At 35.4% G+C, this 25,566-nt stretch overlaps 3 protein-coding genes across 3 annotated transcripts; 2 read left to right on the top strand and 1 right to left on the bottom strand.

Moving 5' to 3' along the window:
- The first annotated feature begins 1,623 nt into the window (after positions 1 to 1,623).
- LOC130053679 (uncharacterized) lies at positions 1,624 to 3,263 on the top strand. The gene is made up of 3 exons (XM_056161073.1): positions 1,624 to 2,335; positions 2,458 to 2,707; positions 3,069 to 3,263. The coding sequence occupies exons 1-3, from the start codon at positions 2,091 to 2,093 to the stop codon at positions 3,261 to 3,263; spliced, it is 690 nt and encodes a 229-aa protein (XP_056017048.1). The 5' UTR covers positions 1,624 to 2,090.
- Positions 3,264 to 5,616: 2,353 nt separating this feature from the next.
- Positions 5,617 to 8,856, top strand: LOC130052997 (uncharacterized). The gene is made up of 2 exons (XM_056159383.1): positions 5,617 to 5,855; positions 5,945 to 8,856. The coding sequence occupies exons 1-2, from the start codon at positions 5,623 to 5,625 to the stop codon at positions 6,183 to 6,185; spliced, it is 474 nt and encodes a 157-aa protein (XP_056015358.1). The 5' UTR covers positions 5,617 to 5,622; the 3' UTR covers positions 6,186 to 8,856.
- A 2,602-nt stretch (positions 8,857 to 11,458) lies between these two features.
- Positions 11,459 to 21,635, bottom strand: LOC125674310 (oncoprotein-induced transcript 3 protein-like). Its single transcript, XM_048911453.2, has 8 exons — positions 21,496 to 21,635; positions 21,289 to 21,355; positions 21,083 to 21,112; positions 20,258 to 20,449; positions 16,188 to 16,358; positions 14,074 to 14,124; positions 13,078 to 13,183; positions 11,459 to 11,778 (listed from the first exon to the last, which is right to left on the bottom strand). Exons 2-8 carry the CDS (start codon positions 21,347 to 21,349, stop codon positions 11,709 to 11,711), a joined length of 681 nt encoding a protein of 226 aa, XP_048767410.2. The 5' UTR covers positions 21,350 to 21,355; positions 21,496 to 21,635; the 3' UTR covers positions 11,459 to 11,708.
- Positions 21,636 to 25,566: the final 3,931 nt, after the last annotated feature.

The raw sequence follows: 25,566 nt of genomic DNA, 5'->3' as shown, positions 1-25,566 counted from the left end.
GTCAGAGCAGTATTCTTTAAGCTTGTCTAGTTTGTCTTAAAGACCTTTTGCAGAGGTTAAAAATAGAAGATCATCAGCATATAATAAACAGTGTACATGCTTGTTATTTAGAATAATAGGATCTACTCATTGATCCAAGTATTTTGGAAGATCGTTTGAACATCGAGGCATTGCAGAGATAAGAAGTCATATATGTCGATAGTTAGAAAAGTAGGTAGGTAGGTAGGTAGGTAGGTAGGTAAGTAAGTAGGTAGGTAGTGGATAGAGAGAGAGAGCAAGATATATATATATATATATATATATATATATATATATATATATATATATATATATATCATCTGGTGCATCAAAATTGGTACCGTATAAGTTTTACATTAACCTATGTACAAACGAAGAAGTAAAAATCAACTCTAAATGTTTGCAAAATGTATTTGAGGTATTTTCTTTTATATTTTACAGTTCCTATGAATGCCAAAAGAATGGGTGCACAACTGGATACACATACCTTTTGTACCGTAATCAAGTGCATGACCAAGAGGTAACTATCAAATGCAATCAAACATGTAAAAGCCAATTTCATCTTGATTTTAAATTTGTACCGTTATGCATATCTAGAAACAATTGCATTGTCTTTTGCAGAGCAAATTTACATATTATGTTTTAGTTTACATTAATACATCACTTATTTTATCGTTTATGGTTTGATGGAGCTCCCTCTTTTAATGAGACAAGTGATATAGAGTGTGTGAATTATGTTGAGAAACGTTTTTGTTTCGTCACTATAAAGTTCGAAATGACAGATAAGTGAAAAAATAAAAGCCCGAGTTACACAAACATGTTAACAAATTCCCAGGTGATTAATCCCCGGGGTAAAGGTGCGCAAGGGCCTGTACACATGTAATTAATCCCAGAGGTAAAGGTGCGTAAGGGCCTGTACACATGTGATTCCACGTGGAGGCCGCTTGTGTTTTGATTGATCAAACAACGATAGTTGGATCCACCTTTAAAATAAAGGGGAGATTAAAAGATCAATGGTTAAATCATTACTGATTGGCGTGGTTATAAGTGTCTTGTATGCTGACTACGTCAAATCCAGATATTTTCAGGTACCCTAAGTGAACTATAAAGCAAGGATATCTCCTCTTTATAAAACTTATTCACGGTTTCATGAATTCACGGATTTGTGTAGACCGTGAATACAGCTGAATATTTTCACCGTGAGTTATTTCCCCCTAAACAGTATTTCTAAGTCTTCTAAGTGTAAGAGCTTATTTACGAGAACTAAATTTTCGCGAATTGTTAGTCTCTCAACATTATGCGTAAAAAATGTTCTCGCGAATGAAATGTAATTCACTGTATTTCTATGTAATATGTTTTTCTTTTAAACGTACTTTTTAGAAATTAAATACAATAACAAACATTCAGTATCGGTGCGATTTCCATTAGATACACTTGAAAATATCTCGAATCAGACAATTAAATATCCCTTTCAATAACTTAAAAATATAATTACTTGCAATCAATTACCATGGCAACTTGCATTTCCAACATTTTATTTTCAAGATAAATTGAACAAGATAGTTCTTGTTTTGATTGCATGCATGGTATTCTTGCAGGTGCAAGTAAGACATCACAAATGCATGTTTCAAACTGCAAGATGCATTTGTGCTTTGGCTGCTCGATCGGGTAAGGACGTTTTTATCTTTAACGCATGTAACGGCCAACAATACATCAGATTTCCTGTGTGTGATGATAGTTCACTGACAGTGATAAAAGAGGCCGACAAATCATACAAGGTGAGATATATCTAGATATGTATGCATAATAAAATCTCCATTATACACTTGTTTACATGATAAAGTGAGATATACACTTGTTTTCATGATAAAGTGGGATATTCTCATTATGCACAAAATCACACTTGTTTACATGATAAGTTGAGAGATTTTCAATATACACAAAAACATTTGTATATATTCCTATCAAGCAAGAAGTCTCTCAAAATTATATCTTTCCGTTTGATGTTGGAGAATGCACATCGTATAGTACAAACAAAATCTGTTTAGCCAGATGTATTATCATTCATTGTGATGACATTTTCACAGATTTTTTTTTCAACCGGTACCTACGTGAAAACAACGCTCCAGTTTAACATAGACTGGTTCCTCCAGACGTATGTGTATCCATCTGTGGCGGATGTTGACAAAAGTTCCGGTCTGTGTGGCATTCTCGGAAAGGGGACTGTAAACGATCTGACAAGAAGGAATGGGGCAATAGACGATCCAAATGATTTTGATACGATCAACCATCCGAATGACTTCTCGATGTCCTGGAGGTAACATTCCTTAAGTAGCAGCAAAGATACATTTGTTTTAATCTTTAATAAAATGCGTTTTACTGACTTTGACTTTGTTAAGTTGATAACATGAAATTGTGTGTGACAACATTCATTTCCAGGGTAGAAGATGATAAAGACCTTTTGAATCCTAATATGGATCTCGACACACTGACTTCTCTGAGTCGTGTTAAAACCCCACTATGCACGTGTAACAGTAAAAAGACGGAGTGTAGTTATATAAGCTACACGGATTGTGGGACTATTTCAAGGGGAAAGCAATATCCGTGTCTAGTTCGCAAAGCCAGCAGTAGAAGAAAGAGGAACATAAGGTCGTATAATGACCGTCCAGTTAAACACACAGACGTACTGGTATGATTCAAAACATTGTGTTTACAATTGTCTTACATAATAGCAAAATTTTACTCTGGCACATCATTTCTATGATAACCCCGACAGAGGATGGGATGCTTACTCCTCATAGGCACCTGATCCCACCTCTGGTGTGTCCAGGTGTCCGTGTTTGCCCAATTATCTATTTTGTATTGCTTATAGGAGTTATGAGATTGATCACTGTTCGTTATCGTCACCTCTCATCCAAATACGATTTGGTGTTGCTCATCATTTAAACGATCACAAAAGACAGAAGAAGATGAATGGAAAGAAAGAAATAGAGACCGTCGCGTTGAATAACATAGTCCAGATATATTCTCGTTTCTTTGTTTACTTGCAGAGTAAGAGGAGTACAAAGAGAACAAAACGAGATGTCACACTCTCGGCGGATGAAGCGACAACTATTTGTAATGCGGCTTTTGAGCAGTCTATCACCTACCAAACCTGTTTTGAGAACGTGGCGGACTTCTCCAACGATTCTATTCAGAATTGTGTATTAGACGTCATGGTTAGCTATCGGCTGCTTCAGCTCTAACCGATTAGATTTCAGTCTCAATGTTCTTGTAATGTCTTCAATGTTGTGTAATAATTATCGTTCTGTTATAAAAGTTTTCAACACTCTATCAGCACGAAATATTGGTTCCATTTCGAATGTGCATAATCATATTCCATCTTCTTTTTTTTTTTTTTTTTTTTTTTGTTTCATAATGACCAAATTGTTTCCATTTAGCTGACAGGAAATCCGAATCTTACCTCAGTTCACATTGAGAGCGCTATAGACATATGCCAGGTCCTGATTAATTCCAATGCAACCCTTCAGGAAGAACAGCCAGCCATTACTTATCAAGTTCTCAGTGTGTGTATAAACAACTGTAGCGGTAATGGACAGTGCATTGACGGTAAATATAGTCTTCCCATATCTTTGTGATTCTTACGCATTGAATATAACAAATCCCTGCAACTTCTAAACAGAGTGTATTCATAGAATTGAAATTTACCTGTTGTAAATCTTTTTTTTTTACTTTCTTGTAATGTTAGGGAATTGCACCTGTGATCCTGGGTATGGTGGAAGTGACTGCTATTTTGATATAACAGCGCCCCCTACAATAATAAATGTCCTTGAAAACGGCCTCTGTGACCGCTCGGAGGAAGACTGTGATGACACTACGATGTTTGCATCTTATTTCCTTGAAAACACCAATACCACGTGCTTCGTGACGAGACAGGAGGTAAAACATATTACACAGGCTCTGTAACAAGACACGAGGTAAAGCCTGTCTATACATGTGTAGTATTTAGTATGATAGTTTTCAAACGGCAGATACTGTCCTGCTAACTCTCATTCTATGTAAATGACTTTAGATTTCAGACACTAATACACTGATATCTCAGGAATTGTACGCAGACAAGTTGGATGCCCGGACTCTCTTTGAGGGCTCTTGCTCTCTGGTGTATGGTAACAACGATACCTGGGTAACAGAGTTTGTGTTCGCCCTGTCGAACGACGGATCACGTTTTACTGAAAATCACTCTATTTATGTGTACCAATCGCAGTGCCAGACCTTTAACAACGACACTGGAAATATATATTTTACTTTGCAGGTATTTGGTTATATATATATATATATATATATAAAGCACTAAATAATCACAGGAAGTTGTTGTGGCCGAGTGGACTTACGCACTGGTTTGACATTCTTGCTAGGCGGTGGGTGCCGTACGTCACTGGTTCGACCCCGGGCTGGGACGAAAATTTTCAGTACCTAGTTGTGATTATTTAGTGCTCTATATATTAATTAATTGATTATCACATGTATCGTTTAGATCCTAGGGGTAAACGTAAGGTTGGGTGTTATAATTGTTTGTTTGTGCTTTATATATATATATATATATATATATATATATATATATATATATATATGGATTTGTAAAATATTGCATAATGTACTTGAATTTGTTAGGAAAGACGGTAAATCTTAAAACCTTCATCTTCTATCTTAGGATGGATATTGCTACATCAATGGTAGGTGTATCAGGGCAGGCAAGCTCGAGTCTAATACGTCCTGTTGGAAGTGTGATCCTTCAGTCAACAAGTACAACTGGAAAGAGGGTAAGCATGATGACCAAATCTATCTTTGCTTTTAATGACATCTCAAAATTAGCAAACCATCGGTGTATGAAGACAAATTTGTAAAACTGCACATACAAATGTATATGATATACGCAATTGGTCACTATTTGACATGTTCACTGTTTCATTCAAAGAAAGAAAGAAAAGAGTGTATACGTAAATGGTTGAATTTCACCTGAAACTAGCTATTAAGCTATACATAAGTCGTAGAAATAAATATGGACAAATAATTTTATCTTACAGATCAGGGATTTCAAAGTCTCGTTTAAAGTCAGCACGTCGGAATTTATGTGGTCTTTGAATCTACCTAAATTCCAAATACATGCTGTCATTAACTCGAATACTGTCTGTCATATCAACTGTTATGACATTTTTTACATACTAATTTGACTGCGGATAACACCGTTTTCCTAATTAAAATATAGAGATCACTATGTGACCGGTCAACAGGTGATGCTTCCTCCTTCTAGGTACCTGATCCTACTTCTCATGTTTCCAGTGATCTTATTTGTCCCCTTTCATTTTTTGTAAATTTGATAGGATTTACAATGTTGATCACAGTTAGTTTTCTTACCTTTTCATGAAGACAATAATACAGCATAGATTAAAATAGCAATTTATCATGGTAGATATATACGGAGAACTTTCGATCCCATCTTTCAACGATTAATTTTGCTTGAAATTTGTCGTCTTATCTTCACAAAAACATCGGAAGCTTTTTCAAAATTGTTTATAACTGATTATTTCAGATTGTCCAACTACGATGGAATCAACAGAGATCAGCACCACGACGTCAGAACAAACAACAGTTTCAATAAATGGTCCAATGCTCACTACTGATGATCAGGTGTCCACATTGCAAACGAAGAAATTGTCACCCAAGAAATCAAATTTATCTACAACAGCCATTGGTTTATTGGCGACAATATCTGTTTTGACTGTCGGGATCGTTGTAACATCCGGGCTATGCATACGGAAGAAATGCTCCAATGAAAGGTAACCTCATTAAAGCACAATGTCACCAACAGTATATAATCATGAATGTGTAAAAGGGTTTCTGATGATGTCCATTCTTTTAATTTCAGACCTAAGAGCAACGATGAATGGGAGCGACCTCTTGCAAAAAAGGGTGAACTAACTGGTCGTGCTCCGGTAGCTTGGGAATTTGACCCCCCTGATCTCTTTTCGCGTGGTTCCCAGGCAGAGTTTTTCTCCAGGCCTCCTTCTCGAACTTCCCTTCAACAGATTCCCCCAACTAACGACTTCACACACATCTTTGATAAAGATGGGCAACATTTGGATAAATTGTTTTCCGTTAAAAAATAATTTGTACCACTCTATACCCCAAAACTAATGAAACATACACCTGTACATGGAATATACAACAGATTTACCAATGATACCAGGTCTAACCACGAACATAAACTAACATCATTGAGGGAATTAAATGTACTATGTCTTGTATGTAAATTTCAATTCATAATGATGAAATTGTGGGTCGGTTATGGGATTCAGGTGAGATATCGTGACAGGTATAGAATCCTGATGAGATGCTATGTCAAGAATGGGTCCTTATGAATGACATGCCTAACACAATGTCCTATAATTTATATGCCTCAAGAATGGTATTTTTCATTATGATATGTCATGAATGTGTGTTCTTGTGTGTAATTTAGAGGTTAATAGTATTGCAGGATGTGAACAGTTGCACTTAAAGTTGGCATTTCGCCAGTTGTGTCGTGGTTTTAATATCATTTACAAAGAGTTGTTGAGTCACATAATGTCTGACGTGTTTCCTACCATTGTTACATTTTACATACTGATGTAGACTACAGATTACTCCCTTTACCTGATTAAGAGAGAGTGTGTTTATAGTGGGTTTGATAAGTCGACATAGGAGTCTTCTCCTGTCCCTACTTCGATGTTTCAAGAGATCTGTGTTTGCCCCGCTTCAGTACTTGTATTATTTGTAGTACATGAGATAAATAGTTATTCCTTATCTTCACCCTTTTATAAATACCCATATCTCTTTCAAAAGTCACTTGATGTTCTTGTCACATTAATTTTGACTACGGATAACTCCGTTTACCTGATCAGGATATAGGGCTTACGGTGGGTGTGACCGGTCGACAGGGGATGCTCATTCCTCCTAGGCACCTGACCCCATCTCTGGTGTGTCCAGAAGTCCGTGTTTGCCCAACTATCTATTTTGTATTGTTTATAGGAGTTATGAGATTGATCACTGTTCGTTATCTTCACTTTCCATAAGCTTTGACAGAACCACTACAAGTGTCAGCTTTAAATGCTTTTTCATTAAAAGCTGTTTTCCTGTAGTTTTCCTGGATAATGATTGTAGGGAAATGAGTGCCAGTTCATTTCCCATAGACCTCAAGATTTACCTTTTACCCTCTCACTAATCAAATATATTAAATTTAGATAAATTAGCACCAATATTTAAAATTTCATTCCAAGTGCTAATCAGAATCGACTAAAAATAGTTTATAGGTCATATTTATTCTTTTTTAACAACACAACTATCTGCAGTGAGTTACTCTCTCCATTCACGAAACACCTGGACATTTATACCTGTGTTCAATCTTGGGTAAACTGCGTCCTGATACGCATCCGAGGGTTTAGTACTCTCATTCCATTAACATATCTGCCGTTTAGCTGGTCATAATCAACTCGTGCGCATATTATGCGATTCGAATCTTTTTTCATAACAATTTCATGGAAAATTATTTTTTCCTTTAGCGAGGACCGTAACCTGGAAAAACAACTGTTGAATGGTCCAGACAATCTCTCAGCTCAATAGGAGAAAGAGGGAATACCACTTCTTGTTAAAAGGTTCAATTCAGGGTTACAAAACAAAAGACTTACTGGGCCGGAGGTTGGTTTTAGTCTTTAGTATGATCCAGGCTTTCTCTCAGCTCAATTGGCGCTCCGCAGACAGGAGAGAAAAAGAATATTGCTACTGGGTCGGATTTGGTTTTAGTCTTTAGTATGGTTCAGGCAATCTCTCAGCTCAATGGGTGCTCCGCAGAGAGGAGAGAGAAAGAATATTGCTACTGGGTCGGATTTGGTTTTAGTCTTTGTAAAAGGATCGTCGCTATTCTTGTTTATGACAATGCAATAAGTTATTTTCCACACATCACAAGGCCTTCAGTGTCACACATCACAAGGCCTTCAATGTCACACACCACAAGGCCTTCAGTGTCACACATCACAAGGGCTTCAGTGTGTGTGATATAGGAGGAAACATATCAAAGATCTCTTACGATGATGTAGCATGATACATGTACGCATAAAAACATATTTAAGTTCCTTATAATTTTCTGAATGATATTTCATATTTCTGTAATGGTAAGCCCCGGACTTAATCGCTTTGGGGCTGTTTCTTATACTTTTCTTCTTGCAACAGTAAAGCATGCCACTGATCCATGATATTCAAATACATGAAAATAGAAATTCCCAGCAACGAAATATACTTATTCCTCGGTATTTCTCCAATATAACTCGTTTTCTTGATTGGCAAACACAGCAGCCGAATATCACAGAATAAATGGTTATTGGCCGCGGAACGAAGTCTGTTAACTTGGGGTATATGTCCACTTGGTTGTGTTTGTGTGCAGAGCATTTACAATGTCCTTTCACTGAAATGTTTTATGTGCATTTTGATGAGATTTACCGAGTATTGCTGTAACGGATTGGTTAACATTGCGTATCTTGAATTAAATGTATTCAGCTTGTTGAATTTAATCTATATTTTTTAATCGTAATACAGAATTTAAATTTCTTTTAACAGTATTGAAATAGTGATTTTTTGAAACAAATAATCTAATCATACACGCATATGTAACAGTGCAAAGTGGAATAGAATGTTACTCTGAAATGCAGTCATGTAAAATACATTGTATTACCTTATCATTTAATTATAGTCATGTTGTATTTGTCTTGATACTGTATTCATGTGCATAAAATCCTAAATCCAATACGTTCATACCTAGTTATTGTTAATCCAGGTAAATCTGGTTCCCATCCCCGTCACTCACAGTGTTCTCAAAACGAGTGATTAATGAGCAGCGTAGGCGGGAACCAGACTACACTCACTATTACTTCGGGGTTTTTTTAAGTGGAGGGGAGGGGTTGTCGGGGGGGGGGGGAGTTGTCACCAAATATATCTTTATTTCAGAAAATGTACGTTGTGAATTAAGCGTCTTGGAGGTCCTTTCATTCTACTGGGTCGTATCCTACATCGCTTTGAATTTTCTTTTTTTCCTGCACTGAAACTTTTTTTTTAATGGTTGATTCATCAGGCCATGAGTTCAATTAATTGTTTTGAGCTTACATTTCCACGATCATTCATTACTACAGTGTTACAGTGAATCATAAGAGGGTAAGCGCTTCACTAGGAGTATGTCGACATCAAACGTTGCTCTTCATGCCATCATGTATTTACAAAACACGAAATTTATTTCTTCTATTTACACTCTGTATTCATCTCTATCGGATAATTCCCAGCCATTGAAATAGATGTACGGTATCTATCAAGATTCATACGCGCGATGTTCACAACTATGGTGTCCGGATAGGGCCATTTGCAAAAGCGTGACTGTGTGTTAGTCACAACACACCGTCACGCCAACAAGCAACGCGCCTTCGCGCTCTCACGCCAACATGCAACGCACCTTCGCGCTCTCACGCTAACAAGCAACACACCTTCGCGCAGACAAGCAACGCACCTTCTCGCTCTCACGCCAACAAGCAACGCGCCTTCGCGCAGACAAGCAACGCGCCTTCACGCTAACGACAACAAGCAACGCGCCTTTGCGCTATCATGACAACAAGCAACGTGACTTCGCGCAGACAAGCAACGCGCCATCGCACCAACAAGCAACACGGCGCGAAGGCGTATTGCTTGTTGGCGTGATGGCGCGAAGGCGTGTGTGTTGTTTGTTGGCGTGAGAGCGCGAAGGCGCGTTGATTGTTGTCGTGAGAGCGCGAAGGCGCGTTGCTTGTCTGCGCGAAGGCGCATTGCTTGTTGCATGGCGTGAGAGCGCGAAGGTGTGTTCGCAGTTGTGTTACGTAGGGCCATAGCAATATGTCGGAGGAAAAAAACATTATAAACAGATCAATTTTTGACAAATTCTGTACACACAACCCTTATATACAAAAAAAATATGTATATATAATTAAGTGCATATTGACCTAGCTCCCAAACATTTTTCACCATACCGACAGTCTCTACATCAGCTGTATATCACGTGATCAAATATCAAGATAAAATCGTACCGTATATGTATAAATCGTTCCATTGGCACGATATCCAGATATCAATGCAAGTTGAAGTTAATATTACTTCAAAATATATTAATTTCTTAATTTGAAAAGTGGTGAGAACAAGTTTATCGTGACTTGTAACATGTCCAATTTTTGCATTGAATATGCCAAATGCGGCGATTTTTGCATATACGAAGTTGAATCTAGGCTGAAAAACATGTTTTCTGTTGAAGCCACAACTTGCTCCTCTAACTTTCCTTTTGCACTGAAGTTCACATGTCACATAAATAAAACATCTTTCACTCAAAAACCTCGGGGTGTCGTGCCGATGATGAAATTTATATGTACAGAAACCCTGTTTATGCAAATGAGTTCATTGTGAAAGTCACCATATACGTGCAGATTAGGGGCGAAATCAAAATCACAATATGGATATTACTTTAGCATGTATGTTATAAAGAAGAAATTGAAAAATTTTCAATATCAAAGAGAATTAATATAAACCATTTGACAGAAACTTTTACACGATTATGGTTTATTGTTTGACAGCGGTGGTAAATTACGAAAAAATATTTGGACATTTTCAACCGCAAAAGGAATGTAGATACGTACGTCATGACCGTCATCATGACGTATTTTCATTGTGACGTCATGTAATGTGCCAGTGCGGTAAAGTACTTCTTTTTTTTTTTACACCACTGGTATTTATGAGGAAACCATTAGCTCAGCCGCGTTGCTTGTTGGCCTGACGGCGTGTTGTGACTATCGCGCAATCACGCTTTTGCAAATGGCCCTATCCGGACACAATGAAATAGTTACCATTACAATTTGCAAAGAACATTGGGACTGCTGTCAAGGGCAATAACTCCTACATGTACATGTATATTTATAAATGACTATTTTCCTAACAATATCTACATGACAATAGTGACACTAGTAGACCGTGAAGCTTCTTTCCGTGATGAAATAAACATGTATTAAGTTCAGAATATCACGTGTACTAATAAGAACCAAGGAAACGGGTGGAAGATCATGTGGGCGTTCTGATGCTAAATTTTATCATGTATTTTGCACCTGTTGTATCTATTTACCTGATCAGGGTATAGGGCTCACGGCAGGTACGACCGGTCGACAGTGGATGCTTGCTCGTTCTAGACACCTGATCCCACCTCTGGTGTGTCCAGGGTTCCGTGTTTGCCCAACTATCTACTTAACATTGCTTATTGGAGTTGTGAGATTAATCACTGTTCGTTATCTTCGCCTTTCATCTATGAAATTAATGATGTTCCTTCTTTTTCCAACTGCCATGAATTTGAATAGATAATGCATAATTATATTATATAAATTTCACCATATCAAAATCACATAGACAACATGTTTTATGGTAAAATCATTATATGAATGTCTCAATCACAGATCAGATAACAGGTAAACTGTATAAAAACTATCAAAAAACTAATCTCTCTCTCTCTCAATCTCTCTCTCTCTCTCTCTCTCTCTCTCTCTCTCTCTCTCTGTATAAATAATATCTTCATTTTAACTTTTTTGTGTCACATTTGATTAATCGTCTCAACGGGGTGTAGTTTGTGGTTTATTCTGTTCGTTGGGCCCCTTTGAAATTGAGAAAGGTAATTTCTTCCTGCAAAGAAAAATATATGAAAATTTATTACACATAATACTAGTTTATTTTTATTAAACATAATACTAGTTTATTGTTGAAATTTTTATTAGACTTTGTATAGACTATACCATATTGATGAAGCATGTTGTATCAATTTCCATAGTAACGATTCGAGAAGCAGAGGAAACAAATTTCATTAGCTGAAGCCTGGAGGTTATAAAACTTTTTTGAGCACGTTTTCATACTCAAACTCGAACTCCGTGCTCTAAATCAGACTCATACTTAAAGGTGAAGATTATAAAACTTTTATAAAATCATATTTATGCTCAAATGGAGTACATGCTGAAAACATTTCGAGTATATGCTTGGGGGCTTGCTCAGAGTTGTACTAAAAGCAAACTTGACTGAGTTTGATTATCAGTACTGTAAAAGTTTTATAACCCCCAGGAAGGATATCATTTGAGAAATCCACATAGTTCTCCTCACTAATGGTTCGCAGAGACACGTGTAGATTGTCACACACAGACACGTGTAGATTGTCACACACAGACACGTGTAGATTGTCACACACAGACACGTGTAGATTGTCACACAGAGACACGTGTAGATTGTCAGACACAGACACGTGTAGATTGTCACACAGAGACACGTGTAGATTGTCACACACAGACACGTGTAGATTGTCACACAGAGACACGTGTAGATTGTCAGACACACAGACACGTGTAGATTGTCACACAGAGACACGTGTAGATTATCACACACAGACACGTGTAGATTGTCACACAGAGACACGTGTAGATTATCACATAGAGACACGTGTAAATTGTCACACACAGACACGTGTAGATTGTCACACACAGACACGTGTAGATTATCACACACAGACACGTGTAGATTGTCACACAGAGACATGTGTAGATTGTCACACAGAGACACGTGTAGATTGTCACACAGAGACACGTGTAGATTGTCACATAGAGACACGTGTAAATTGTCACACGTGTAGATTGTCACACACAGACACGTGTAGATTGTCACACATAGACACGTGTAGATTGTCACAGAGACACGTGTATATTGTCAGAGACACGTGTAGATTGTCACACACAGACACGTGTAGATTGTCACACATAGACACGTGTAGATTGTCACAGAGACACGTGTATATTGTCAGACATAGACACGTGTAGATTGTCACACAGAGACGCATGTACATTGTCAGACAGGGGAATCGTATCCACTCACTCAGTTTAAATCTAATACATTTTGTATAAACAGTTTTAAACTTTCCATAACGTGAAAGAAAACTCTTACAGTGTAAAATACTTCAGTCCAAATGCAATAATTAATATGACACCAATCAGGGTGAAGGAAATAGCTACAAATACTATTGTTCCTTCGTCATCTTCGCCCGTGGACTCTGAAAGTAGTTAAATTGCAAAAAAGGTCAGTGTTAAAATCAAATTCACAGAAGGCTAATGGGTGTACAGGTAACTTACTGGTTTATTTTGAATGCGGTATTTCTCTAGCTGATTTTAAATCAAATTGAATAACAACTACTGGGATATTATTTGGTATAATAATTTCCTTATTGGAGAGTTTAACAACACCAGCGACCACCCCATTTGTATGCAAACATGAAATTGTACATTTGTGAGTCATAGCGAGTATTGAAACAAGTCTTATTGTAAGCATTATATACCGGGTATCATTTACAAGTCTTATTGTAAGCATTATATACCGGGTACCATTTACAAGTCTTATTGTAAGCATTATATACCGGGTATCATTTACAAGTCTTATTGTAAGCATTATATACCGGGTATCATTTACAAGTCTTACTGTAAGCATTATATACCGGGCACCATTGACAAGTCTTATTGTAAGCATTATATACCAGGTACCATTTACAAGTCTTATTGTAAGCATTATATACCGGGTATCATTTACAAGTCTTATTGTAAGCATTATATACCGGGTACCATTTACAAGTCTTATTGTAAGCATTATATACCGGGTATCATTTACAAGTCTTATTGTAAGCATTATATACCGGGTATCATTTACAAGTCTTATTGTAAGCATTATATACCGGGTATCATTTACAAGTCTTATATACCGGGTATCATTTACATGTCTTATTGTAAGCATTATATACCGGGTATCATTTACAAGTCTTACTGTAAGCATTATATACCGGGTACCATTTACAAGTCTTACTGTAAGCATTATATATAGGTATCATTTACAAGTCTTATTTTAAGCATCATATACCGGCCACCATTTACAAATCTTATTGGTACCATTTACCTGCCGTGGTTTCCATCGTTGGGGCTGGCACTTCGCACGTTTCATTTGAACCTGTTGTGCAAATTTGGAAAACAAAAATTTATTTTAAAATTAATAATTCCTTTGGAAAAAAAACAAAAGATATTCTCTCTCTCTCTCTCTCTCTCTCTCTCTCTCTCTCTCTCTCTCTCTCTCTCTCTCTCAAGTATGGTTCTAAGAATTTCAGGCATCTGCATGTATGTCTTTTTAGATACCTTAAGTTAATACACATTCTATCATGGTTATTGCAAAGATCAAAGGAATGCCGCGGTCATTATTCTATATATACCTTCACACGTATTAACTGATTATGAGAAAATTGATACACATCTCGCTTGCACTTCGAGTTTTACTAATGCAACAATAAATCGATGACTGATAATTGAATTTCTTCATCATAAAAATCAATCAATTACATGTATATATGTTATAAAACAAATTCATAAATGATTGAAAAACATTCGTCATTCAGTATAAACCAATCGTCTGCATTCCTAGAGCGATACACATAAATTGAATGTAGATATCTATGTTTAAAATATTACACGTTGATTTTTACTCGGTATAGATCAATTATTCAATTGAATATTCGCTTTTGATTGTGGTGAAAATATGAGCGGTAAACAAATAGAATGATTTCTGAAAATAAATTCAGCGTGCAGATTTCTGTTCTCCTTAAGGTGGCTCATTACACTAAAAAATATTTAATGGCTCATTTAAGCAACTCATTCGACTATCGAAAAAGTAATTCAAGTTTCAATCAGTTTATATATAAAAAAATTGCGGGGGGGGGGGGTGATATTTTGTTTGCAAATAAGATATTCTAGATTCCAAAGTTCGCTTTCATTTCGTGCATGATATAAATATGTAATAAATTATGCCTAAAAAACTCAGACAGACGTTTTAATATTTTAGAAAATAATATTTAAGAAAATTGAAAACGTTATTTGTTCTTCATAAGAGACTTTTGACGAGCCATTAATTAAAATTGTGGTGTAATGCGCTACCTTAAAATCTGCCTTGGCAAAAATACAATGCTTATAATTGATGGACAATCCTTATGATGGTAGTTAATATCAGGGTGTTTTCCTGGACAATCCTTATGATGGTATTTAATATCAGGGTGTTTTCCTGGACAATCCTTATGATGCTATTTTAATATCAGGGTGGTTTTCTGGACAATCCTTATGATGGTATTTTAATATCAGGGTGTTTTCCTGGACAATCCTTATGATGCTATTTTAATATCAGGGTGGTTTTCTGGACAATCCTTATGATGGTATTTTAATTAATAATAATATCAGGGTGTTTTCCTGGGCAATCCTTATGATGGTATTGAATGCCAGGGTGTTTTTTCTGGTCCCTTCGGATATTCAATTCAATTTCAAAAGATAGGGGTTTCTAAGTTTTTATTTGCAGAATGATAAAAAATGTCAGAATACAATGCATCAGACATATCGGGACACACTAAAGGAAAGACAAGCGACTTACCTGAACTGACATTGAATATTTAGCCTATTATGAAATTGCTGTTAAAGGGGCATGGACACGATTTGAGCTGAAAAAATTCAAATTTTATTTTTCCATTTTTACTGTTTTCAATGCTTCACTAAAGTATTTCTAATGGTCAATCAAACTTTGAATAGCATTTGTCGAGTTACAAGTGAGATACAGATCTCACAATTCTTTGTAATGTAAACAAGGCTCGTGCCATGTTTTTGTTTATATATAGATTGTTGAATGTGTAAAACAAAATGAGATGTGCTAAACACTAGAAACTATTTCATTGTGTTCAGAATTAACTTAGAAATTGAAAAACCTGCTTAAAAGAAAACTTTTACTTGTATATTCAACCTATGTAAACAAAAACATGGCATGAGCCTTGTTTACATAACAAAGAATTGTGAGCTCTGTGTTGGATACATTGACAACTGACACTCAAATTTTTGCTGACCATTAGAAATACCTTAGTTAAGCATTCTAAACATTTTTTAAAAAAATGAAAAATAATAAAATTTGAAAATTTTCAGCTCACATCGTGTCCATGTCCCTTTAAAAATTCGACAGACTGATGTCGTGCAGTTATGTCTACTTACCAAAGCAGTATCTCTCCGAACATTCCGCTGGTGGTGTTAGACAATAAGCCAAGAAAGTGCTGCAGTTCTTCATTTTGATGTCGTATGTCTTTACACAGCACCCCTGAGGTCCTACCCCCCTCTTGCAAACAGATCTCGTCACTGATCCTTCTGACTCAGTAGGGAGAGAACCTGTTGTAATAGTTGAAGTACATCTTTAGAAAATCAAACAAAAGGTGATTTTTAAACCATATACATATTGTATAATATCTCAAGCATGACCATGATCAGTGATCAACAGGAAGTAAATCTGACCTTGACCTTAGTGAATGGCTTTGACCTATAGCAGTCGCATACATAGAAGTGTATATTTCCAAAGTTATGACCAGCAATGAAGCTGAAGTTGCAGATAAACAAAGACAAAGACGGATAAAAACACTACATGCCACCCAAATCTCAATCTGAGAGAGAGAGAGAGAGAGAGAGAGAGAGAGAGAGAGAGAGATGTACTCTACTAAATGGAAGTTACACCACAACCATTCATTTCTATTGTGTTACAGTGAAATTCTTTTCCGGATTTTAGGCAGTGGTGGTAAAATTTGGTGAATTTTAGAGATAACAGTACGTCAACAACACAAGATATTTTTTATGCTAAAACTTTAAATATTCTAAACTATTTCCAGGGAAACCCACAGAAATTGTTATAAGAAATATTTTATTTATTAAAAACATTAATGCTGTAATTTAATTAAGAACACTTGCGTGGTTTTCAAAAATTATAAATGTAAGAAAAAGCATTCAAACATGTAAATGTACCAATGCAATATGAAGGTTTTATAAGCATTGATATAATAAACACATCTGAAGAAAAAGTTATGAACATGTTATAAATGCAAGTGTTTAGAAATTCAAGTGTGATTCACATACCAATTGGATAAAAGCAACAACAAAAAAGCAGACTGTTAGAGCACATAACACATTACCATCAGGAGATTTTGTATGTGATTTACATAGGTTTTTTATTCAAGTTTTACGTGTATTTGGTGTGCTTATCACATGCGGATCTGAGGTGGGCGTCGCCCCCCTCCCCCTCCCCCATCCCCTACAATTTTCTATTTCTAATGCAGTTATGTGTTCTTTATCAAAATACATTTTGAGTTCATATAAATGATGTCAATCAATTCATTAATGTATGAGAGACGTCCACAATAACTGTATTCATGTACACTGCAGTCTTCATTAAAACTCGTGCATATTAAATTGCCGTCTTCCCGATACTGCTGTGTTTTTTTTGTAGAAAATGTTTCAGCACTAGCCTGCTTAGCTACTGAAAAATCTTGGATCAATACATAGCTTGGATTGAAAAAAAATTAAGACAATCATTCTTCTGTTTTTCAGTCTGATTCGTGTTTGCCAACCATTGCAATTCTTTTTATGCATCTTCATGCGTTTTAAAATTCAGCCCGATGAATCATGGCTTCATTGTTTTATGTTTACATGTATATTTCACTTACCGGCTAGGAAAACATTCATAATGACATAGAACTTGTAAATCTGTCCATTTATCTAGCCATACTGGATGGTGCCTGAATGTAGACATCGATCTATTTTTCATGAAGAACTTGAATCAAGTTTACAAGTTTCTTTATTCACTCAAACAAGCAATACGTGGTACATGAGGTCAAGTGCATGTGATACATTCCAATGGGGGAAAAGATACAGGAAAGAGAGACACATTATAAACATAATCATGTTCACATAAGGAGAAAAAAGAATGGAGCGAGAGAGAAAAAAATAGAATATACTTGTATGTTATTGTATGAGTTATGGAGGACAGACTAAATCGTATAGTTTTGTTATAAACAAATATAGGTTTCTCAATATTTTAGCACTTGTAGTAAATTGACATTATTTCAGAAAATTTAACCACATTTTGGATTTGTACAATACCTTGAATGTAAAAAAAAAATTCTTATCACGGTACACGACTGAATAGGTTATTGAACATGACCACAAAATATAGGCCTCCATCCCCGATTAACGCTTCATTATCAAAACACAGTAAACAGGACGTTCTGGAGGCTTTGGGGTCCCCATCAGGACCCAGTGGGGACATAAAGCGGCCCACATACCCCTTTTGTCGCACCCCTCTATACTGAAATTATATGAATATTAGATTTTGACTTTCAATGGATTGCAGAAACCACATATGCTCCAGAAATGTGGTCAATGTGTCAAATAGTCTATAAATAGAAAGCAATGGCGAGACATTCCCCGCAACACTGTCACGTGATGATGACGATGCTATTTGCTGGACTTGAAGCTGTATAGCATATATTACCCATAGTTCTCTACATCTCCGCACGCAGAGCCGGAAGTTTGCTGTACATCACATATTCAATCCAAACCAACTTTTCTTTTTATAAATTTATTGAAATAATAACTGGAACCTCACAATACTTCTTTATCTGACACACTGCCACTCCTGGGAGTACTCAAAAACTTGGTATAAAATTGTAAATTGATAATATTTGTTTCATATAATGAATAGAAATGAAACGTATAGATAACAATAATTAAGACTTATATTTAGGTATGAGTTTTTAATTCAGCATTTTATGTATATTATAGATAAGAAATTATCTACCGAAACAATAAAAATGTTTCTCCTTTCCCCATGCGCACTTTCTTGAGATATCACAACCACAGACAGATCCGCCGATTCTTTGGCTGTCGATATGTTTCACGAATTTCACGATTCAATTAATGGTTTGATTTGGACGTATTTCATTGCAATTTGATTACAAAGGGATCGGGCACAAGTTCTTAAAACTTAGACCGCCCTCTCCCTATATATACTGCACAAGGTAATAACATAAATACAAAGTCTTTCATAATATGCATGATTATTAATCAACAGGAAGAATGTGAGTGTACTAGGAGAAATTCAATATTAGACATGACATCTAACAACATTCTAGATAGATACATGTGATAGATTGATGTACATTACTAGATTATTGACTAAATCGATTGATTTGTTTAATGAATGAATGAATAAATTTTAACAGAAAAGAAATTCATTTTCCTTATTGCTGAAATATGACTGGGCTCAGGTTTGAATTTGGAACCTAACGCCAAAAAGCACCCCGCCAAAAAAATATTAATATCATAATATAATCATAACCCCATTGAAATAATGCATAGAACAGAACTTTATTACCAGGTCTGCTATAAAAAGATGAGAAACTACTCACTATTTATCCATGCTAAACCACCTACAGGATACAACCACTTTTAGGTTACCAATTTAACCATAATAAATCACTTATCATCTAACCTTGATAAACCACATACCATCTAAACATAACAAACCACTTACCATTTAATGATAATAAAACACCTACAGGACACAACCATTTTTAGGTTACAATTTTAACCGTAATAAATCACTTACCATCTAACCTTGCATCCAACCATAATATACCATTTACCATTCAACCTTATTAAACCACATACCATTTAACCATAATAAATCACGTACAATCTAAGCATGATAAACCACTTACCATCTAACCTTGATAAACCACATACCATTTAACCATAATAAAACACTTACCATTTAGCCATAGAAAACCACATACTATTTAACCATAATAAACCACTAACCATTTAACTATATTAAACCACTTACCATCTAAGCATGAAAAATCACTTACCATTTAACCATAGTGAACCACTTACCATCTAACAATAATAAACTACATAATATTTAACAATAATAAACCACATACCATTTAATCATAATGAACCACATACCATCTAAGCATAATAAACCACATACCATTTAACCATAATAAACCACTTACCATTCCATAATAAACCACACGCCATTTAACCATAATAAATCACATACCATCTAAACATGATAAACCACTTTCCATTTAACCATAGTAAACCACATACCATTTAACCATAATAAACCACTTACCATTAAACCATATTAAACCGCTTACCATCTAAGCATGAAAAATCCCTTACCGTTTAACCATAATAAACCACTTACCATTTAGACATAATAAACCTCTTACCATTTAGCCATAAGGGAAATGGAGTGCCGCATTCTAGTGACTCCGGACAGCTCGTTAAGATGTCCACATTCGACCTGTACCATTTCTGGTCCAAATGTCGGTCACAGAGGTTAGTGGTAGAATTATATATACAGTTTTTTGATCTGTAATAGTTTTCATGGAGTGGCGTGGAGTTTGCCGCGGAGCAAATATCTATAAAAAAAAAATACATGGGGAAATATCTAAACCACAGGCAATCATATCGCTTGGATACAAATTCATTTTTAGATGAAATAGAAAATTCGTATCCATATGATTGCCTGTGATCTACGCAAAACATGTGTAAATATGAAAGCAAAACACGGAAATACCTAAACAAAACATGAAAATATCAAAACAAAACATGGAAAAATATCAAAACAAAACATAGTAAATATACTATGCAAAACATGGCAAAATATCTATTTTGGAAAAGAAATGCATGAAAAAAGGAAATTGTTTTTAAAAAACATGAAAAAATGGGTATAAAAAATGTCGAAAAATATGCCTAAAACATGGAAATTAGCTGTACAACACATGGGGAAATATCTACACAAGAACATGAGGGAATATTTACACAAAACGTATGTAGAAAATCTACACAAAACGTGTGAACGATGGACATATTCTTATAAATATCGTAATGTTTTAAAATTTTAAGTATAACTGGGGTGTGTGGGTTATTTGTTTTTTTTTGGGGGGGGGGGGGGTTGGGGGTTGTGTTGGGTTTTTTTTTTTTCTCTCGACAACACAACGTCATGTACTTTCTCATGTTTAAAAAGGTAGTTAAAAAAATATAGATCTTACCTGCATAGCTGTCACATGCGGCCAAGTTACCTACAAATTCACCAAGTAAATTCCCGATCATAATTACACGGATATAGCTTATTCTCTGTACACAGATAAATGAGATAAAACAGAAATCCTCATAGAGCGGTGTCAGGGTGTATAAGGTGTGACGGTGTACCGGCACCAGCACTCTCGGTTCCGGTTCAATGAATTGATGTACTTACCTGATACCTCACAGAAATTCTGAAGAATCAACAATATTGGGAAGAATCTAAGGAATCCCATTTTCTTCTAAAAATAGATTAAAATTGTCATCTTTATAATCAGTTACGACAATTTCAGACATATCATACATCCATTTCTCTCAGGTATATCGACATATTCCTCTATCTTCCACTTCAATGTACATATTATTGTAAAACTGTGTTTACCGATTTAAATTATTCCACCATAACGTCAGGCAGTGATCTCTATTGTTTGTTTACATTATCGTCAGCGTAAAATCAATATCAGCACGCCAAACATGCACGGACAGGTGTACCGGGCAGGAAACACCGCCATTCATTTAAAAATTCACAAAAACATTAAAAACTACATTGTGGTTTAAATATCAATTTGTTGCTATCACAAGTGCTTGCACCTAATAAGTGTGTGTATCTACTTAATTTACAAATATTAAGTCAATTATTGAATAAAATAATCATTTTCATTTCATTATTTATTGATGCTCATCCGAATTTTTTAAAATCCGAAATAACAATAAACTTGTAAGAGCTATTTTAGGGGAAAACATAGTGCCAAAAAGTGGAGTCAAATTCGTCTAAGGATAAGAGCTATGCATGAGGGAGATAATCCTTAATTTTGAAATGAATTTCTAAATTTTATCACAGCAATAAAAATATATATCCGTATTTTCAAGCTAGTAACGGAGTACTTAGCGTCTGGGCTGTAGAGACCCTCGGGGACTAACAGTCCACCAGCAGAGGTCTCGACCCAGGGGTCATAATGTAAAACTTATACGGTACCAATTTTGATGCACAAGATGCGCAATCTAAGAACTAAAATATGAATATGATAATTGTGTTTTCCAACAACAGCCTTTAGATTGTCCAGAAAATATTATAGCTGGCCATATACATGTAACTGTTGAATGCTTGAAAAGTACAGCATAGCAAAACAAATGTAGACGTGTTAAAGCACCTAACAGTAAAATTTCTCCTGTTGACATTAACTTTCACTTCCTCTTTCAATATCAAATCTGAACAAATGAATCAATATCTTTATCACGCTGAGCTTTAATGTGATGTTTGTGTAAACAAGAATCGATATTAAAGATACCAGAGTTGGTATTTTGATAATATTTAATGAAAGACACTGGTAATGTGGCAAAATGTAGAAATAAAGAGTATAAGAATTGAAATCATTCAAACATGTGCTACATTCATCAGCTGATAGCATAGTATATAGTATGTTGACAATGCACATAAAATTGGGCAATGCCCCGGTTACAGCTCATCACAAAATGTCCCGTAACTGTTCCGAGAAGTGGCCATGTGCTATATGCTTGTGTGATAATGCAGAACCCGATTATTTGCAATTAATTAAATGTAAGCATAAATTCCATGTCGACTGTATCGCTAGGTGGGTTGATATGACCTGTGTTCATGTATTTAAAAAGGTGAAGCGGTGTCCCTACTGTAGGACGGACCTTACATTAGAAGATGAAAAGAATATTAAGTCCCTATATCAGCAAAGTTTCAAGATTAGCTGAGCGGGAGTTGTCTAACATTTTATCTTTTTGTCTTTTGTCTTTAGCAGCCACTGCATATAATACTGGAGACGATTTTAGTAATTCGTAATGTATACGTACGCATGAGGTCATTACTCTGAACATTGAAGTAATACTTGCTTCACATACCGAAGGACTTTGAAAAGTTAGTAGTGGATACTTTGCTGTGTTGTTTATTAATCCGATTAACAATTATCTGTCGCATACTTTTATGATCCATTGATTTCAATCCCTGAGAAGCCACGTGTGAAATGGATGTCGAAAGAGGTGCTTCTTAATTGTAGTTCTTTGGTCAGTAATACCGGATATGTCCACTGTTAGTGCTGATAACGTCAGTTACACCGTGAATGTCCACTATTAGCGCTGATGACGTCAGTAACACCGGATATGTCCACTGTTAGTGCTGATAACGTCAGTAACACCGGATATGTCCTTTATTAGCGCTGATTACGTCAGTAACACCGGATATGTCCACTGTTAGTGCTTATGACGTCAGTAACACTGGATATGTTCACTATTAACGCTGATGACGTCAGTAATATTGGATATGTCCACTTTTAGCTCTGATTACGTCAGTCACACACTATTAGCGCTGATAATCACCAATTCAAAATCATTTTATTGGTTGTCTGCATGGCATCTTGTCGTTTCTTGATCTATGTTAGACAGTAATTATTTTGAACAGTCACACTGGGTGTATTTATGTTTCTCGTCTGGGGAGTGAAGTCAGTCGACCTTTTTACAAACCACAAAACATATAGTCTCATCTATAGTCAGAATATAAAAACGACGAATTCTCTACCAGTGAATAGTACCCAAAACAATACTGAACTATATTGGCGATAGCAAAGAGGCCGCAGTCAGCACCGTTAGTTTGTTATGTACAGACGGTCTGATGCCGGATAGATGACGTCATCAACCTAAAGTTTCTTCCTTCCGGATTTCCTGTCACTTTTCTTTTTCGATTTTAAGGAGCCCTTAGACTGGATATCTACCTAGGGTTTTCATAAACTCCGTCACCTTCAAAAAGAATCTCATGTCAACTTTAACAGTTTTATGTGTATATAGTCAGCAATAATCCGTTATTCTATTCTATCTTTTGTGCAGTCTCACCTTTTAAGGTTGTTGATTACACCAAATTATTATTTAAAGGCTCGTTAAAAACTCCTCTCTTTAAAATCGCTTATTTGCAAATAAAACACCTTTTTCATTATTCCGGAGAAAATCACTATTGAAAATTATTTATTTTTTTCTACACGTGATAAAAGAATTTAGGGTAAATCTCACACAGCAACATTTCCAGTAATTTGGAGAGAGTGGTAGAAGTGGATAATTTTTTTAAACAGTACCAAAAACAAAAAAAATGTAATTATATGGAAATCTAAACAGAGAAAATTTAGTGATTGAAATTCAACTTTTGAGTGTAACAAAGCATCGTATTTTTCAAAATTATGATAAAGATTTGCGTGCTGTTGGAGATCTACGTGGTGCTCTTGATTTATGTTGTCCCTACCGTGTGTCTCAACCATTTCCAGAATGTTTATGAATTTACAAACACAAAAAAAATTACATTAATGGTTTAAACATTAATTTGTTGCCATCACAAGTCCAACTCTGTACAGTGTCAGTTCTTTCTTACAGATGATGTTTTTGGAGTTCTAACATATTCTGAGTTGATCACAATTTAAATGCTTGTACATATTAAGTTTATACGAATAAGTCATTTCTTATATTAATTATGATTAATTATTCCATTTAATTACTCTTTTTTTCTACACTTGTGCACCAATAAACGATAAAAGAAAACAAAGGCATATATATCTCACGCAGCAACATTTCCTGTAATTTGAAGAGAGAGACGCATGAGACAAATTTTCCTCTATTTCGTCAGTCTAAAACACGATTCGCTCAAAGAAAACCCAACAGTGTAAACCATCCTCTCATAAGATTGAAAACAAAAAACAAAAAAAAAACTTTATACAGCCAACTCCAAAAGAATAGTGTATGGGACGATTTTTTTAAACATCACCAAAAAAAATTATTTTTGATTATATATGTAAATATGGACAGGAAATCTAGTGCATTGAAATTAAATTCCTGAGTGTAATCCACCATTGTAATTTTTTTGTTGTGATAAAGAATTCTGTATTTTTGTGAGATATATGGTGCTGCTGATTAATTTCATGAAAATTGGAAAGTTCTATCATGAAATATAGGCCCTAGTTCTGATAATTATCACAAAGATATCGAAGTTTGATATAGAGAGGAGATTTAAAATTCAACATATGACCATCTTCACAAGTCAAGGGTTATTGATTCGTTAGTGCGAGGTAACGAATTAATAACCCTTGACTTGTGAAAATGACATATGCATGCATTTTTTATCCTAAAGGTCAGCTATAACTACATGTATATACAGGTACGTATACCGTATACCAATTTCACAAGACAGTCAATTAATGGAAGATTATCAAAGGAATCCTCCTACCCCATGTCAGACATATTATTTATTTATTCATTCATTTATTTTCCTGTATTTTGTTTTTCGGAGTTTTTTCTGTTTGTGTCTTTAAAATCAATTTTGAAAATTGTGAAAAGCTGGTATAACGAGTAGATTTACGATTTCTCATATCGAGTCAATGATTTAAATATATGTGTGCACACGTTTCAAATAATTTTCCGGAATGCATGGCTATATCTTGTTGGTTTGAGA

Source organism: Ostrea edulis, chromosome 3 (assembly GCF_947568905.1).
Source record: "Ostrea edulis chromosome 3, xbOstEdul1.1, whole genome shotgun sequence".
Classification (NCBI taxonomy): domain Eukaryota; kingdom Metazoa; phylum Mollusca; class Bivalvia; order Ostreida; family Ostreidae; genus Ostrea; species Ostrea edulis.
This window is presented reverse-complemented; position numbering and strand designations above follow the sequence as displayed.

Bases quoted from the DNA above. Each gene is read 5' to 3' on its own strand.
- LOC130053679 (XM_056161073.1), top strand. From the start codon at position 2,091: ATGACATTTTCACAGATTTTTTTTTCAACCGGTACCTACGTGAAAACA. The intron at 2,336-2,457 runs GTAACATTCCTT...ATTCATTTCCAG, and splicing joins GACTTCTCGATGTCCTGGAG to GGTAGAAGATGATAAAGACC. The intron at 2,708-3,068 runs GTATGATTCAAA...GTTTACTTGCAG, and splicing joins TTAAACACACAGACGTACTG to AGTAAGAGGAGTACAAAGAG.
- LOC130052997 (XM_056159383.1), top strand. From the start codon at position 5,623: ATGGAATCAACAGAGATCAGCACCACGACGTCAGAACAAACAACAGTT. The intron at 5,856-5,944 runs GTAACCTCATTA...TTTTAATTTCAG, and splicing joins AAGAAATGCTCCAATGAAAG to ACCTAAGAGCAACGATGAAT.
- LOC125674310 (XM_048911453.2), bottom strand. From the start codon at position 21,349: ATGGGATTCCTTAGATTCTTCCCAATATTGTTGATTCTTCAGAATTTC. The intron at 20,450-21,082 runs GTAAGATCTATA...TTTTTTTTATAG, and splicing joins CGCATGTGACAGCTATGCAG to ATATTTGCTCCGCGGCAAAC. The intron at 14,125-16,187 runs GTAAGTAGACAT...TTTGCACAACAG, and splicing joins TTCGGAGAGATACTGCTTTG to GTTCAAATGAAACGTGCGAA.